General features: G+C 28.7%; 3 protein-coding genes across 4 annotated transcripts; 2 read left to right on the top strand and 1 right to left on the bottom strand.

The window, feature by feature from the left end:
* The first annotated feature begins 5,193 nt into the window (after positions 1-5,193).
* LOC100167795 (exostosin-1) lies at positions 5,194-8,662 on the top strand. Its single transcript, XM_008180497.3, is given in 9 exon segments — positions 5,194-5,673; positions 5,988-6,150; positions 6,152-6,430; positions 6,496-6,740; positions 6,797-7,118; positions 7,182-7,430; positions 7,492-7,752; positions 8,025-8,278; positions 8,342-8,662. Coding segments are annotated over 9 exon segments (2,211 nt in total). The 5' UTR covers positions 5,194-5,416; the 3' UTR covers positions 8,523-8,662.
* On the bottom strand, positions 8,593-12,166 carry LOC100165069 (integrator complex subunit 9). Of its 2 annotated transcripts, none has more exons than XM_001952213.5 (12): positions 11,949-12,162; positions 11,688-11,879; positions 11,382-11,590; positions 11,112-11,313; positions 10,922-11,055; positions 10,566-10,859; positions 10,367-10,499; positions 10,196-10,298; positions 9,357-9,562; positions 9,090-9,278; positions 8,846-9,025; positions 8,593-8,775 (listed from the first exon to the last, which is right to left on the bottom strand). In XM_001952213.5, exons 1-12 carry the CDS (start codon positions 11,955-11,957, stop codon positions 8,653-8,655), a joined length of 1,974 nt encoding a protein of 657 aa, XP_001952248.2. In that variant the 5' UTR covers positions 11,958-12,162; the 3' UTR covers positions 8,593-8,652. The 2 variants fall into 2 exon arrangements, with proteins under 2 accessions (XP_001952248.2, XP_008178718.1); XM_008180496.3 differs by having other exon boundaries at positions 8,608-8,775; positions 9,183-9,278; positions 11,949-12,166.
* A 221-nt stretch (positions 12,167-12,387) lies between these two features.
* Positions 12,388-14,466, top strand: Mrps28 (mitochondrial ribosomal protein S28). The gene is given in 3 exon segments (NM_001162782.2): positions 12,388-12,767; positions 12,823-12,944; positions 13,728-14,466. Coding segments are annotated over 3 exon segments (510 nt in total). The 5' UTR covers positions 12,388-12,521; the 3' UTR covers positions 13,870-14,466.
* Positions 14,467-16,356: the final 1,890 nt, after the last annotated feature.

The raw sequence follows: 16,356 nt of genomic DNA, 5'->3' as shown, positions 1-16,356 counted from the left end.
TTGAATTTAATTTAAAGATTTTAAGAGGGATGCAAGTATCCCAAAGAAGTGACATACATGATATTTATAATTGATGTCTACTCGATATAAAATATTGCAAATGATTAAAATACAAATGTAATCATTGTAATGTATAATTACATGCTCCAATATATTATGCCAACTTGATTAAAAAAAAAACTTTTTATTATTCAATGTTTTTGTAAACACTTATTTCAATTTAAAAAAAAAAATAGCATTTTAATTCTTAATTTTTAAGACATTTTGCATTTAACAGTATGAAAAAACTGGCCTTCATAGGACAGGAAGCGCGCTCTGGTGACTATAGAACTGTGGTAATATTTTCAATCAAGAGTGTATACGTCACTGAACTAAATACATGGAACGCGTATTGTGTATAATTCTCGTTTATGAAAAATGAGACCATACGGGAGCCGCCATATGCATTCCGATTTAATTTTTAACATTAATATTGTGATGATGATAACAATTTTCATAGATAACATAATATTTCACCATGTTTTCCCTTGACACGGAATGCATATGGCGACTTCCTATGAGGCTCATATTATGAGTAATGCACGCGTTCCATGTATTTAGTTCAGTCATTGATTAAATATACATAGATAGCTCATGTAATGATAAAATATGGCAGCGCTGAAACCACGGCAATGGGAGCCAGAAATCTAGTAGTGTGGGAGCCGGACACCGGGCGCGGTGTTCACCAATGTGGCGCAATCGACAATGACGGGTATTACAAAAGAAAGAAACCAAGATCGTATCTGCTCACGACTATAAAATTTTTTGTGAATTTTTTTTATATTTTTAAGTGCTAAAATGTAATTTAATTTGTATTTGGCATAGTTTACAAAACTGAAAAATACATTAATCTAGTAAATACTAAACAGTATATTATATAGTGTCTAAATATATATACTTATTTTCTAAAATCATAGCAAAAATCCCCCCCCCCCCGCCACCCATAAATACGCCACTGCTTCAACGGGAGACTTTTTTACCGGGGTTTTTTTTCCGGGGACTTTTTTCCCGTTTACCGTAAAATATAATATGCTACATAAAATTGACGTAAAACATGATATTCGGTTCTGTTGATTTATAAGGTAAATAAGTATTTTATTAGGTAATTGAAACTGAAAGTATTTGGAAGTCCAAAGTACCTATCTAGTATCTACAAATACTTTTTTTGCTGAATATTCAATTATTCAAATAGGTACCTACTAATTACTATCTACCTATACGTATAACCTAACCTACTTTTCAAAATAAGTATCTTATGGGCTTGCCAGGTGTCCCTGACGTTTGCTACATATAATTTAAAATTAGAATAATACAATGATATTTTTCTGGTGAATTTATCAGATGTGTGTATGTTGTACATAATAAATATAAACATTCATAATAATATTATGTAGATATTTTCTGTGTTGGTTATTTATAAAATTGTTATACCTACTGTGATAGACCGTGTACGTATTGTAATTTGTAATCTATTATTACGTCTTGTAGTAGGAATTAAGAAGTAATAGATGCTTTAATAGAGTCGTTTTGAATTTTGCTATACAGTACCCAAACACCATTCTTCATAAAAGTAGGTATAACAGTACATTATAATGTCTCGTAAAAGTGGTGTGAAATGTGTTAATTTAAATTGCGGCAAAACTGCCAGAAGTTATGATGGCCTTAAACTATATAGGTTTCCAAAAGATAATTCCATATGTACTCAATGGATTTCGAATTCAGGTAAGAAAAATAGAAATGTTTTATAATTGATACAATAATATAAAAATATGAAAACGATAAACAATGTCAGCCACTAAGCCACATTTCAAGTTCAAATTTCGGCGTAATCGGATATTTAAATGAAAAAAAAAACCTAAGAAGTCACTCGTCATTGAGAAATTATTGAGTCATGAGCAGTGTCAGCCTGGCAAACCAAAGGCCCATGGTTCAGTTTTTAAGGGGCCCCCAAACAATTTATATGCCATTTTAAGCAATATGGATTATAATATAAAATGTACTTTTATTATAAAAAAAGGTGGGTAAGTGGATTTCGCTCTGCTGTACAGTAGGTTACAAGTGGGTCACTGTATAATGGATGGTAATTCAATGATATAATATCATTGTATAAGAAAAACGATTCTGAGCGGAGACGGTATGTCAGTCTAGGTATAAGACATAATATTATATTAGTCTATAGTATTTAAAATAAATTGACCAATAATAGGTATCTATAATAAATTCCAAATAAATCATATCACAATATCCATTAGGTACTTATAACGCGTTATACATCAACAACGAATCGTGGTACTATCATAGATATATAATATTATACTATAGAAGTTTCAATAATATACAATCAGAACAAAATAACTAAAATAGTTATTCCAAGTTTTTTAATATTTAATTTCGTCCAAATTTGAACTTAAAATGACTATAAAAATAAACTATGCTTATGTATTTCTTAGAATTTTTGGTAACAGAATTAACTACTTAGGTGATATCTTGTTTTACATTTTTAATCCTTAGATATAAAAATTAAACATTTTATAAATTTTTAACTACGAAATAATTATTAAATTTTAAATTTGATAAATTTTGTCAAAATTCGATCTTTAAATGCTTATAAAAAAAAATTGTGCCTATGTATTTTTAATATTTTTCAACTGCTATTGTAACAATATATCAGGAGCCTTGTATTAAATTTTTACACTTTTTGGTCGAACAGTCAAAACTTTATTGATATTTATAGAAAAAAAAACAAAAAAAATTGAAAACTGACCATGTCCGTAAACAGCTCAAAAAGTGTCAAATTATTTTCAAAATTTCATCGTATATAGAAAATACTTATACATTCAGTGAAATTTTCAAGTATCTACAGTCATTCGTTTTTTAATTACAACAAAATAAGAAAATCGTTACATGAGAAATCGAGTGAATATCAAATGTTGTAAAAATATGAATTTCAAACGATCATAAAAATTTAATTTGACTTTCTTATAGATATTTTTTGTTTGATAAAGGTAGATAATCTTATAACTTCAGTATCTTGTTCGATCAGAAAGTGAATATCGTTGGTGCATTGGGAGGTCAAAATTTAAATTTCCCGGTGGTTTGCAAAGGCGCCGGGAAAAACAAAAGAAAAATTAAGGAAAAACGGGAATTTTTACGCAAAATCGATTTTTCACAAAATTGAATTAGGTTTTTGGTGTAACTTTAAAAAAAATAATACCTAATATAATTTAAATAGTTGTGTGTATTTCTATTATATTATTGTTATTAGCTTTTTGATAATATATACCAATAGGTACAACCTATATATTACCCCATAACAGCATCGTTATTCTTCGTTTTGCGGATATTTTTTTTTTGATAAAGGTAGACGAACTTATGAGAAATCTTGTATTACATTTTCAAATCTTAGATTTAAAAAGAATGTATTTTAATTTTATGTAGCTATGGTCTTTCGTTTTAGACTACTCATATTAATTATTTTTGTACAGGAAACATTAGTTTAATACATTTGACTCCGGATGATTTGTACAAAAAACGATTATGTATGGAACATTTTATGAATAATGATTTTACTAATGAAAAGACCAAAAATTTAAAAAAAAAATGCTGTGCCTAAAAAATATGAAGAACCGCAATCTATTAAAGTATTAACACCAACTAAAACTTACGGTGGACATCCATTTTTTCCAAAAAGTCCTCAAACACACGCGTACAAAAAACGACAAAACTGTGATGATTTTGATGAACTGTACATACAGACTCCAAAAAAAATATTTAAAAATACAGATAACAAGTCGCCATGTCTTACTTCTGACCTAACTCCAAAGACAAAATTACTTCTCGATTCAACACGAAATTTACCAAGTCCTAGTGTTCAGTCACCAATCAATTCTCCGCGATCATCTTCAAAAAAATCATTATTTAAAATTGTTGACAAATTAGAAAATACTATAAAAAATCAAAGGAAAAATTTAAAAAATAAACGGTCATCCATTTCAAAACTTCGTAATAGTCTTTCAACATACAAATCAAAATATAAAAACTACGATATCTTAAACACATTCGATTTCCCATCAAATGAATCTAAAACGTTGGTAAAAATGCAGGTTTCAAGAAAAAATAAAACTACGAAACAATGGGCTAGCGACGAGAAAAATCTCGCTTTGAGCATTTTTTATAAATCTCCATCGACTTACAAATTTTTACGAAATTCAAAAAATATCAACCTACCTGCTGAGTCTACTATTAGGCGATGGATCGGCAATTCAAAGTTTAAAACCGGGTTTAATCCAAATGTCTTCAAACAACTTAAAATGAAAGCAGATACTATGGACGAAAAAGAACGTTATTGTACCCTTGTTTTTGACGAAATGAAAATAAAACATTTTTTAGAGTACTCTAAATACCTTGATTTGGTTGAAGGCTATGAGGACTTGGGTCCATTGGGGAGGTCAAATAAATTAGCTGGCCAAGCAATGGTCTTTCTAATCCCTGGTTTATATGCTTCGTGGAAGTTACCAATTTCGTATTTTTTCACTTCTACATCGGTAAAACACACGGATTTAAGTATCCTACTCATGGACGTCATTGAAAAGTTGTTAGACTGTGGATTTATAGTTACCGCCATGATTTGTGACCAGGGTAAAAATAATGTTGCTGCTCTTGTCAAAGACCTAAAAATGACGAAAGAAAAACCGTTTGTTGAGGTAAAGGGTCGAAAGATTTTTTCTATTTTCGATGTACCTCATATTTTTAAAAATTTAAGAAACAACTTTAAATCGAACAATTTTATTTACAAAGGAAAAGAAGCGTCATTTAAAGACCTTAAAGATGTGTATGAAATAGATAAAAATAGTGGAACAAGTAGATCCCTTTTAAAAATTACGGATAGCCATATGAACCATATTTAATCAATGGTTCAGTGGTATACGTATAGAGGTCCAGAGTGACGACACCTTAATACCTTATCAATACACCTTGCATAGACCTATGGACTCGACAAAAGGAAATGGTTTCCACTTCACCGCGGTTTAAGATATACCTATATCTACGTATATCTTAAACCGTGCTTTTCACAATTATTTTGCTCGTTCCACTATCACACTTATCATATTTATCTATATTTTTTAATTTTATGCTCATAAAACCATATTATTATTCTGTAATAGCTGCTATCTAATAAGAATTTAAATTTTATTGAATTCAACTTTAAAATGTTCATTAAAACAATGTTTTCTGCGTCATCTACATTGTTTCATACTATTTTTGTATCTACAACTATACACTATTTTTATAACTGCGTGACATGGTCAAGAATTTAGAACTTAATAATTAATATGGCCTTTTTATAATTTATTAATAAATATAAATTGTATTAAGTATGCAAGCAAAAAAACGATTCATATTAATTTGGCTCATTGTTTTATTATTCATTTTGGTTATGTGTTTACTAAAAACGACAAGAAAACCTCTGGTCCATCTAACTTACAGTGTGAATGATGTGGAAAATCTACCATCTTTCATGGATGACTGGCATCAAAGTTTAGAAGTTGGTCGTCCGCCTGCTGCAAAAACCTATGAAGCTAGACAACAAGTGCCATATCATAGCTCACATAGAAAAACTAATAAGAACTGCAGGTGTTTAATTACGTTTACCATTACTAGTACAATTTAACCCATTCTATGGAACACTATTATTTTTTAGTATTTACACTGCCTGTGCAAAAAAATGTTAGATAATTTTTGAGTTTTTACTACCTATTTATTTTGGTATTTACTTAAATAAAATACATTTTTATTTTTAAGGAAGCGTATACTCGTTTGTGTGTAATTAATATTACATGCATGTTTTTGTTCTGTCCACATACATGTCATTAGCACAGCAATGGTTAATTTTTGTCATTTGTTATATCAATTCATGAGTTATGATGTAGATTAAATATTTTTTTCAGAATGGAGACATGTTTTGACTCTTCGCGATGTGAAAACGATTTTCGAGTGTTTGTGTATCCATTGTCTGAATTAGAAACCAGTGGGTTAATGACTTCAACCCGTAGTGTTTTGTATCAGAAAATGTTGGATATTATCGTGGAGTCTAGGTATTACACAGATGAATACACCAAAAGCTTGTGTATTTGTGATAGCTATTGATACTTTAGATCGAGATCCCTTGTCTCCAGACTACCTACGCAATATTCCCATGAAAATGCAGAGACTCAGACATTGGAATGGTGGCCGAAATCATGTAATTTTTAATCTATATTCTGGGTCTTGGCCAGATTATAATGAAGACGACCTTGGATTTCATACAGGAGATGCCATTTTAGCCAAAGCTAGTATGTCAGTCACTAATATGAGACCTGGTTTTGATATTTCATTTCCATTATTCCACAAAGTGATTACATTTAACACTATTTTAATGTAAACAATTACATATTATCTAAATTTTTTCCTACATAGAAACACCCAGAGAGAGGCGGTGAACCCGGTTTTGTTCGCTCCAATTCATATCCTATTACTAAAAACTATAAACTGGCGTTCAAAGGTAAACGATATGTACTTGGTAGCGGGTCTGAGACTCGTAATTCTATTTTTCATTTACACAATGGAAAAGACACAATTGTAGTAACAACATGTAAACACGGAAAAAACTGGAAAGATGCTCAAGATGAAAGATGTGACGTTGATAACACTTTATACGAAAAGTAAACGCAATTTAAAATTGCACAATTTTAAATACTTACATTTTTTTCTTTTTCAGATATGATTATGGATCTCTTCTTAAAAATTCAACATTTTGTCTAGTTCCTAGAGGCCGCCGATTAGGATCTTACAGATTCTTAGAAGCTTTACAGGCCGGTTGTATTCCTGTTTTGTTGTCCAATAATTGGGCTCTACCTTTTGATGAAGTGATAGACTGGAATAAAGCTGTGATATGGGCTGACGAAAGATTGTTGTTTCAAGTACCAGAAGTAATTCATTCAATATCAGAAACAAAACTTTTTGCTTTGAGACAACAAACACAAATTCTATGGGAACAGTACTTTAACACAATTGAGAAAATTGTGTTTACTACATTTGAGGTAGTTATTTTAAAATTATGTGATGACTATGTTTGAATTAATCATAGTTTGGGTCTTTTTCAGATAATTAAAGAGCGTTTACCTAAATTGCAATCTCGGGATGGCATAGTTTGGAACACATCACCTGGAGCTCTTGTCTCACAACATTCGTATACCGAATATCTTAATTTTAACTTACCATTTAATTATCATCTATTCGGTAAACAACCCACTCCTAATTTTACTGTAGTAATATTCTCACAACATAACAGTCTAAACACACCACTGTATCGATTAGTTCGTAATATAGCTGCAAGCAAATACTTAACTCAAGTAATTACATTGTGATGCATAATAGAACTAACAGAACTACATCTTGTCATTTTTATTTTAGATAATTATAAATTCATGTGCTGACAACAATGGTAAAAGTGGATACCAAAAAATTGCTGGTATACAAATATTAGTATCGTCTGGAAATGGCTGTAGGAGATTTGAACCATTACCATTTATTAAGACTGAAGCCATATTATCATTAGATGATGATGTGGTCTTAACAACAGATGAAATTGATTTTGCATTTCATGTCTGGCAATCGTTTCCTGATAGAATTGTTGGATTTCCGGCTAGATCACATTATTGGGACAACGGCAAGGTTAGCTAAATAAATATTTTCTTTCTGATATGATTCCTTGCACGAAATATGAAATAAATAATATTATCTGTTCTTATAATAATTTAAAACTCCAATAAAATATCACTAAAGATATTTTATAGTTTTCAATTTTAAAATTTTAAAAATACTAGTTCTCAAAATTAAAAAAACACGTTTTATTTTATTGAAAATATTAAATAACTTTTTTCTGTATTATAAAAACTAAAAATAAATATTATGTATGACTTAATTAATCGAATCAAAATTTTCAGGACTCTTGGTTATATACATCAAAATGGACAAATGAATATTCAATAATACTCACTGGTGCCGCTTTCTACCATCAGTACTACAATACACTATATACTCAATGGTTAAGTCCTTTATTAATCAAAACGGTTGAACAATCTCATAATTGTGAAGATATACTCATGAATTTTTTAGTCAGTCATGTAACCCGTCGTCCACCAATTAAAGTGTCACAAAGAAAACACTACAAAGAACAAGCTAACAATGGCATGCCAAAGTAAATAATACACTAACTTATTTAAAATGTATACTATTAATGTATGTTAATATATTTTAATAGATCCCCTTGGAATGATCCAGATCACTTTATGCAAAGACAAACTTGTCTAAACACTTTTGTAGTACTTTTTGGTTACATGCCATTACTTCAATCAAGTGTAAGATTCGATCCAATTTTATTCAAGGACCCTGTATCAAATTTTCGAAAAAAATATAAACAAATTGAACTGGTATCCAATTAGTTTTGATTATTACTTGACTAATAAACATTGTGAATTATTTCTCGACAAGAATTATAGGGATTAATGTAAATAACAGTCTTTGAAATGTTTATATTACTTGTAAAACAATAAATATATTTGATTATTGTATTTAAAAAGAATTAAGGCACTCCATTACTATACTTCTAAGTTTGAGTCTCCAGTTTTTATCCATCTTTTCACAGAATATGTGAGTGGACTTATCATCCACTTGGATCAATGTGTCTTCTGATTTCTAAATCCAAGCAAATAAAAAGTAAAAACAATAATAATTAATGTTACAAATTAATAAATAGTCCACTTACAAGATGTATGGTATACCCATGTGCGTTATGTTCAATTTTAGGGTCACTCACTCCTTCATTTGTCAATGCACGTAAAAACCTATCAATATCCAATTGCCCCCATTCATACGTTTTTTTAAATAATGTTTCTAATAAATAAGGTTCAGTTGTCTTATTTGCTAATAAGTCATCCCTCAAAATCTACAAATGTGTAATACAATGGTTATAATTATATAGTATAATAATTAAAAATAATAGAACTTACATCTAACTTATACTTATTATCTTTAGTATCTAAAACAGCTGTAAATTTTGATGACTTTAGTCCAGATTGTAATTCGTTTAGTGTTACACTCACCGCCATCTCAGTTGTAAATGGTACATTAACTGTTTTTATATCAAGTTTCTCTGAAATAACTTCGCCTCGTTTTATAGTTAGTACTTTCCTATCAATCTAAAATAATAATAATAATAATACAAATAATTCAATTGTATCTATAATATTTTGTTAACCACTTAATTTCTAACATACTTGATCAATAACAAATTCATTTTTATGACCAAATCCAGTTGGTGGAATGGCATAACGCTCAGGAAGAATTAACACAGCTGGTTTAAGATCTTTAATCATTTTGTTGGCCTGGGTGAAATTCATACTTGTATCTATAGGACAGTGCATAGCCTTCATAGATAGTGGTTGGAACGGAGCTAAGGCTTCTAAATATGGAAACTCTGGTTCTAAAATGTTAATAATTGGTCATGATAATGTTTTACAAAAATTATTGTTCTTAATATACATTATTAAAAAGACGTCATACTCACATATGTTGTCTTCGTCTTACACACGTACGGCATAGAAGTTTTTTGTTCGCCAGTATTGGAGTGAATTGACCTATTATACAATTTAAAGGTAAGATTATTATCTAGGGCACAACTTAGGATTTTATTTATATTATTATTTTTAAGTAAGTTATGACCATTTTCAAATGTACGGTTTCAAAAGCTTCAAAATTTACTTAAAATTAATAATGTCAATAAAATCCTACGTCTCGCCCTAGATATTAGAATAATCTTACATTTAAATTTTATAATAGTTCAATTCACTTTAATATCAAAACTAACAGCACACTATTGAAATAGATGAACAACAATTTGGTATGTACAAGTGTAAGATGGAGATAACACAATATGTGGGTACAACACCCTCTTAATTGATTTTCATTAAGTCAATTGAATATGTGTTGATATTACAATGTAATTTAAACTAGTACAACATGAAAATCATAGTTTTTGAAAATTGTCCAATCGGTACTTTTACCCGAATATAAATTGTAATTATCAATTCACTATTTAACCAAGAAACTAACTTACCTGTGAATATTATTGTGTTCTGAGGATTTGTACCCCAATATTCCACAAAATGTACGACATCACCAAATCGCAAACTAGGATGACCGCAAAATACCACACAAGGCTTTAAAAAAATATTAAAAAATGATTACAACTTGATAAGCTAACTTGAAATGGTTCATTTTTATTTACTTGTCTTAAATCGTTCCACAAATCATCTGTATAGACATGTTTAAAATGCTTTAAACGCCCAGACTTAACTAATTGTGCATGTGGAAATGGTTCTTCTGGAAAGTATACTTTATTTTGTTTTGATTGAGACAGCCTAATCACAATGAAACAATATTTATTTAATTTACTATTATAACAAGCATATAATACTTTTACTGACCATTCTGCAAGAATATTTGAATATTCTAAAGAACTATGCGCCACTGGAGAAATAAAATACATTGGAATTTGACCTAAAGCTGTGCTATCCAAGTGAGATGATAAGCATTCAAATAAATCATAAACAACACCTGATGGATAACATGGAATAAGGACTGAACCATTATTTCGCAATGTAACAGCTACTGACAAACATAGTTCTCCAAGCATTGAGTCTGGATTAGCAGCGGGTGCTTGCGTTAAGCTACTTAGCAGCATTAGATCAGCATTTTTTAAGTTAACTTGATCCATGGGCCTTTGTTAAAAAAAACAAACAATCAATAACATTAATTGTAATTTTTTTATTTAAAATAATACCTTGGATGGGTTGTTAATGTTGAAGTATTGCTGACATAAACCAATTTCTTACTTTCCAAATATATCACCCAATTACTGCTACCCAGGCAATAACCAGAACTAACAGCTGTTACAGTCAATGCACCAGTAATTTCCTTAGGAAAAATGTATAGTTGAGTAACTGATGTAAAAATGAAATTATAAAACTCACAATTTTTTGATCATAACTGATCATCTGCACACGTGTTAAGCTTGAATTAACTTGTGCAAGACTGTACAATTGTTTCCATGTATGAGGTTTGAAACTGTTACACAATGGTGGTGGCAGTAAGTGCAAGATTTCCTTCCAGTATTTAGCAACATTAGGTTTTGGTGACTGTTCAACAAAATCTACTAGTTCTTCAAGAAATAATCTAAAAACAAAATAAAATATTATATACTACCTATATTCATAATTATTTAAAATTTTATTATGTCTCACTTTCCTATGTGTAAAGTCGGTTCAGTCATGTACACAACCCCTTTGAAACCTGTATTTTCAGTAATAAATGGTAAAGCCAACATGGTCATATAGTTGGACACCAATATAACATCAATGTCAGCAAAGTCAACCAACTTTGTTAGTGGCGTCATGAATTCAGGTGCAGAATTTACAAGAACTTGATTAGTAGTCATACATTCATTAAGTTCCTATTTAATACATTTTTAAAACAATCATAATAAACAATTTTATGTATTGATTATAAAGTTTATAAAGAATTTAATAAAAAATTTAAATATAGTATACCCCTTCAATTTGTGGGTCAGAGAAGTTCTTAGGTATCCAAGCTGCTGCTTTATTTGATTTCCAGTCTGGTATTGGATATAAAGGTAAAAAATTCAAAACACTGTGTGCTGATAGACCACAGTCCAACATTATTGTAACTGATTTTAACTTTATCACAAAACATGGTTTGTTCGGATCTTCACTTAAACAATACTGTACATTTAAAAAATATAAATTATTCAAAGCAGATTAGAATTGTAAGTATTTTGTCTTTTATCTTACCACTTTCATAATGACTGTTGAAAAATCGATAAATAAGGACTGGAAAATTAATTAACATCCATAATTTGTATGTTTAATCTATGCTGTAACTAAAGTTAAAAGTTTCAGTGTTTCAACGCTTCGAAGTTCGAACTTTTGATTGTTATTTGTTTTGAAATATCGTATCGTGTTGACATTATGATTATTTACTATTTTCTGAGATAATACAGCTTAAACCATAGAGTAACCATTACTTTAAACCATAAACCATTTAATCTTTTTAATAAATACCACCACTCGCCGGTATACCGATTACCGGTTGCAACATAACAAATATGATAATTGATAACATCCTCATCGGCCGACGGCCACACAATTTACTATTTAGCCATGTTGTTGTAAACGATACATTTTGAGGTATCGAGAGTTCCTACTTCCTAGCATGGCCATGCTTTCTAGTAGTATGCTTGATGGCACGGATTGAAATATTGAATTGATTGATCAACTCGCTATCCACGCTTCTTAATTTGTCTACAATTCTACTTTTAAAATAATACATTCAAGTTAATTTGGTAAATTAATTTTTTGTCTAAAATGGCAAGTGCATGCCGAATATTTTGTAGAAACATTAACAATACACCATTATCAAAAATAATTACAACAAAATTACGAGTGTCTACAAAGAAATTTATTCGACCTTATAGTGAACAACAAGACAAGTTAGCTACTTTAAAACATGGTGCTTTTGCTGAGTTTTATGAAAAAACCAAAGAGAACAAACTAGTTGTTGAAGAAGACCAAGACTTTGAAATGCTATTGAGGAATTCAAATTTTATAAATGTAACTTGCAACCTTTTATAATCTTAATTTATTCTTATGTGATTTTCTTTAACAGCTTGGTGATCCCGAGGGTAAACAAGTGATCGGAACTATATTTCATATTGTTGATAATGATTTGTACATTGACTTTGGATGGAAATTCCATTGTGTTTGTACAAGACCAATAAAAAATGCTGAGTAAGTATAATTTGAGGTACCTATAATTAATATTACATTGTACAATGGTGGGATGAATATTATTTTTATCATGAGAGGTGATTACTAATGTGTGGCGTCACCACCACCTACATTTTAAAGTACAAATCCACCGAGGTTTTACACTTTTACTTATGCATATTAAAATCAGCATAATACTATAAATATATAATAACTTTTTACTATTATTGTAGAAACGACACAATAAATTATAAAATGAATTACTTAATTAATTTAAGTAGGGGATTTTTCCCTCTGATTACTATGTTCGCTACAACACTTGATTTTGCCTATCCCTTGGATGTTTATTTTAAATGCATTTTGTATTTATATAATTAATATAATTAAAAACTGTCTTCTTTATTTTGATTGCCATGGCAATTATTAAATACTGGAAAACAAAAGTAAAACGTTCATAATATAATAGAGAATAGAGATATATAATTATGTGCTATTACTTTTAAATTGTAGATAATCAATATAAATAAAATTGTATTTGTTCATATTGCAGTGGCTGTTTTGTTCAAATATGTTATTATTACATAACAATTAATACTGATAACATGATTAAAATAGTAACTTCAATAACTAACTAAATAGTTAGTTCTTTAACATTTTATCATTTATTTTTTATAATAAGTTTTCATAAATTGTATTTGACAATAGCCTTAACTGAATATGTAACACAATTTTAAAAATGAAACATTTTGTCTTATATAAAATCTAGAAAATACTATAATAAATTTAATTTGTGTATGTTTATAGTTCTTTTGTACGAGGATCACAAGTAAAATTGAGAATCAAATCCTTAGAATTAGCTACCCGGTTTTTGGGCTCTGAAAAAGATTTAACTCTACTCGAAGCAGATGCAGCACTTTTGAGTCTTCACAAACCAATAAAATATTAGAGATACTGTATTTCATAGGTACTTTTACTTGTTGTAAAATTATATTTGTTTAGCAATTTGTTATGTATGTTAATTTTAAAATGCTTGTAAAATAAAAGGTTTGATTTATATAAATTAATTTTATAATTGTATTATTAACTAATATTAGAGTTTGGAAGTTGTAACTTATAGGAGTTAGAATTGATAAAATAATACATTTTCATACAAGAAATATTAACCAGTTCAGTTCGGCAGTTCCTAAATGTACACATTTTTTTGAATACTTGATTCATACAAATAATACTTGTGGTTGAATGATGATATGTGATGAAAATACCCAAAGTTTAATTGTTTATGTTAGTCTGCCAATTGCCATATCCTAAAAGCATAAAAAAATCTTGTAAATAACTTCCCGAATCCCAGTAATTTTTTGTTAGTTATTACTAGTGTCGTTTACTCAATCCATTTTGAATCCAACTGCCTGATGGTTTCATAGTATTTGAATCATTTTTTGAATTAACATGTTCATATATTATAAAACCAAAATTTTATTTAATTGACTTATTTGTTCAAGATTTATCTATAAAATGTTCAAACTGAATTAAAAATAAATTATTGTATTTTGTATTGTTGAGAAGTGCTGAAGTGCTCAAATATCCTACTATTCACTCCTACACGGCTATACCTATAAGTTAAATGATACAATAGAAACCAGATAGTTACGTGTCTATTTTGCGTGCTTACCTATCCGTCATAAATAACCCCCCCCCCCCATCCCCCAACTAATTTTATTAAATTTTACTATTTTAGAAAGTACCTATACATAATAAAACTGTATTACAATAATTGTACTGGTATATAATCATTATTTTTGGTTACTCACTGGTATAAAAATAAGCATTAATTATAGGTACCTTCTACACAGTGGTGATCAAATGGTGGTGAGGGGGATAAATCCCCCACATGACCTTTTTTCCAATTTTTAAGATCTGATAACCATAAGGCCTAAATTATATTTTTAATAATCAAATAGTCCATATTAAAAAATAAGCCATATTGCCCCCTCCCTCCTTATCAAAATCATTCGACCACCACTGCTTCTTCAGTTCTATTTAATATAATATTAAGACCTACCTATATATATTAATATTATTGCTAGGGCTGAGAACTTCTAGTCTTTTTATATTTGTCTAGAAATGCCGCAGAACAGTGTGAGTGATGCATAAATATGTTTTATAATACTAATAATAAGTTACGCTGAAAATGTTATTTTGCATATTTTATCGTAATTGCATATAAATGCATATTTGAGCATATTAGAAAAAATAAGAAAATATTTTGAAAAAAAATTAATCATAAAATGTTGGTCATTAACATATTATGTATACATTTGGAAAATTGACTATAGGTACACTCATCGCTGCATATCGGTCGATTATCTGACCGGTAGCACTGCAACACATGTAAAAGGTAGTTAATTGGTAAATATTTATAAAGTAAATAATCAAACTATCTTTTTATATATTTGTTTTCATATTGTAAAACTTAAGTAACAAGTCATATTATATATTTTTTTAGAGCAAATTTTAAATGCATATTTGTTGTCTTTTTTAGTGCATAAGTGCATATATATTTTCAGGTTTATAAGTACTAGAAGTCCTCTGCCCTAATTATTGCATTGTCTTAATACTTTTTTTCTTAATTTTTGTTTAATTTTTTAATTATATTTAATGCTATAAAGAAAAAGTTTCAAAAATGATTAATTTTATTTTATTTTTAAGTTTTAAAAATTATGACTACGTAGGTACCTATTTCTTTTGAGCCAATTGTAAAATACTAGAATGTAAAATTTTACTTTTGTTTGAAAATAAGTTATCTCACCTAATAAAAGACGTATACTCTTAGAAAAATCCCAGACAAAAAGTTCGGACAAAAAGTCGGAAAATATAAAATATCCTATTACATTTTCATTAATAATTATGTATATTTAAAAAAAATGTAATTAATTTTCTTATATAATATTAATGTTCTATTATATTTGATGATTGATTACCATTCCTTATACTTATCTACAGTTTATAAATAATATTGTTCCATATAAAAATTAAAATATTGATCAATATAAAAGTAAATTAAAAAATTATATAAGAAAAAATATAAACCTTTTAGCTTTTACAAATATTATTAACAATTTTTAAAAAGTAGTCAATACAAACATCAATCACTCTACAATAATAATAATAATAGTTTAAACATTTTTTATAATAATTGTAAGAGCCTAAAGCTATATTTTTTAACTTACTTTTGTTTTGAATAATAAGTATAAGGAATAGTAATCAAATATTTAATATAGGTAGGTAACATATTAATATTGTATAAGAAAACTAATTACATTTTTTAAATCAATATTAATTATCAATGAAAACTTTAAGAATATTTTGTAGTTATTGACTTTTTGATTGATTGTTCTTTTATACATAGGTATACTCTATTCACAATTACTCGGCG

The sequence above is a fragment of the Acyrthosiphon pisum genome, chromosome A1 (genome assembly GCF_005508785.2).
Source record: "Acyrthosiphon pisum isolate AL4f chromosome A1, pea_aphid_22Mar2018_4r6ur, whole genome shotgun sequence".
NCBI lineage: Eukaryota > Metazoa > Arthropoda > Insecta > Hemiptera > Aphididae > Acyrthosiphon > Acyrthosiphon pisum.
This window is presented reverse-complemented; position numbering and strand designations above follow the sequence as displayed.

What these genes read in the sequence shown, in the direction of transcription:
- LOC100165069 (XM_001952213.5), bottom strand. An exon ending in ACATTAACAACCCATCCAAG is followed by an intron (nt 10,860 to 10,921) that starts GTATTATTTTAA and finishes TTTTTAACAAAG; the next exon opens with GCCCATGGATCAAGTTAACT. An exon ending in GAACACAATAATATTCACAG is followed by an intron (nt 9,563 to 10,195) that starts GTAAGTTAGTTT and finishes TTAACATTTTAG; the next exon opens with AACCAGAGTTTCCATATTTA.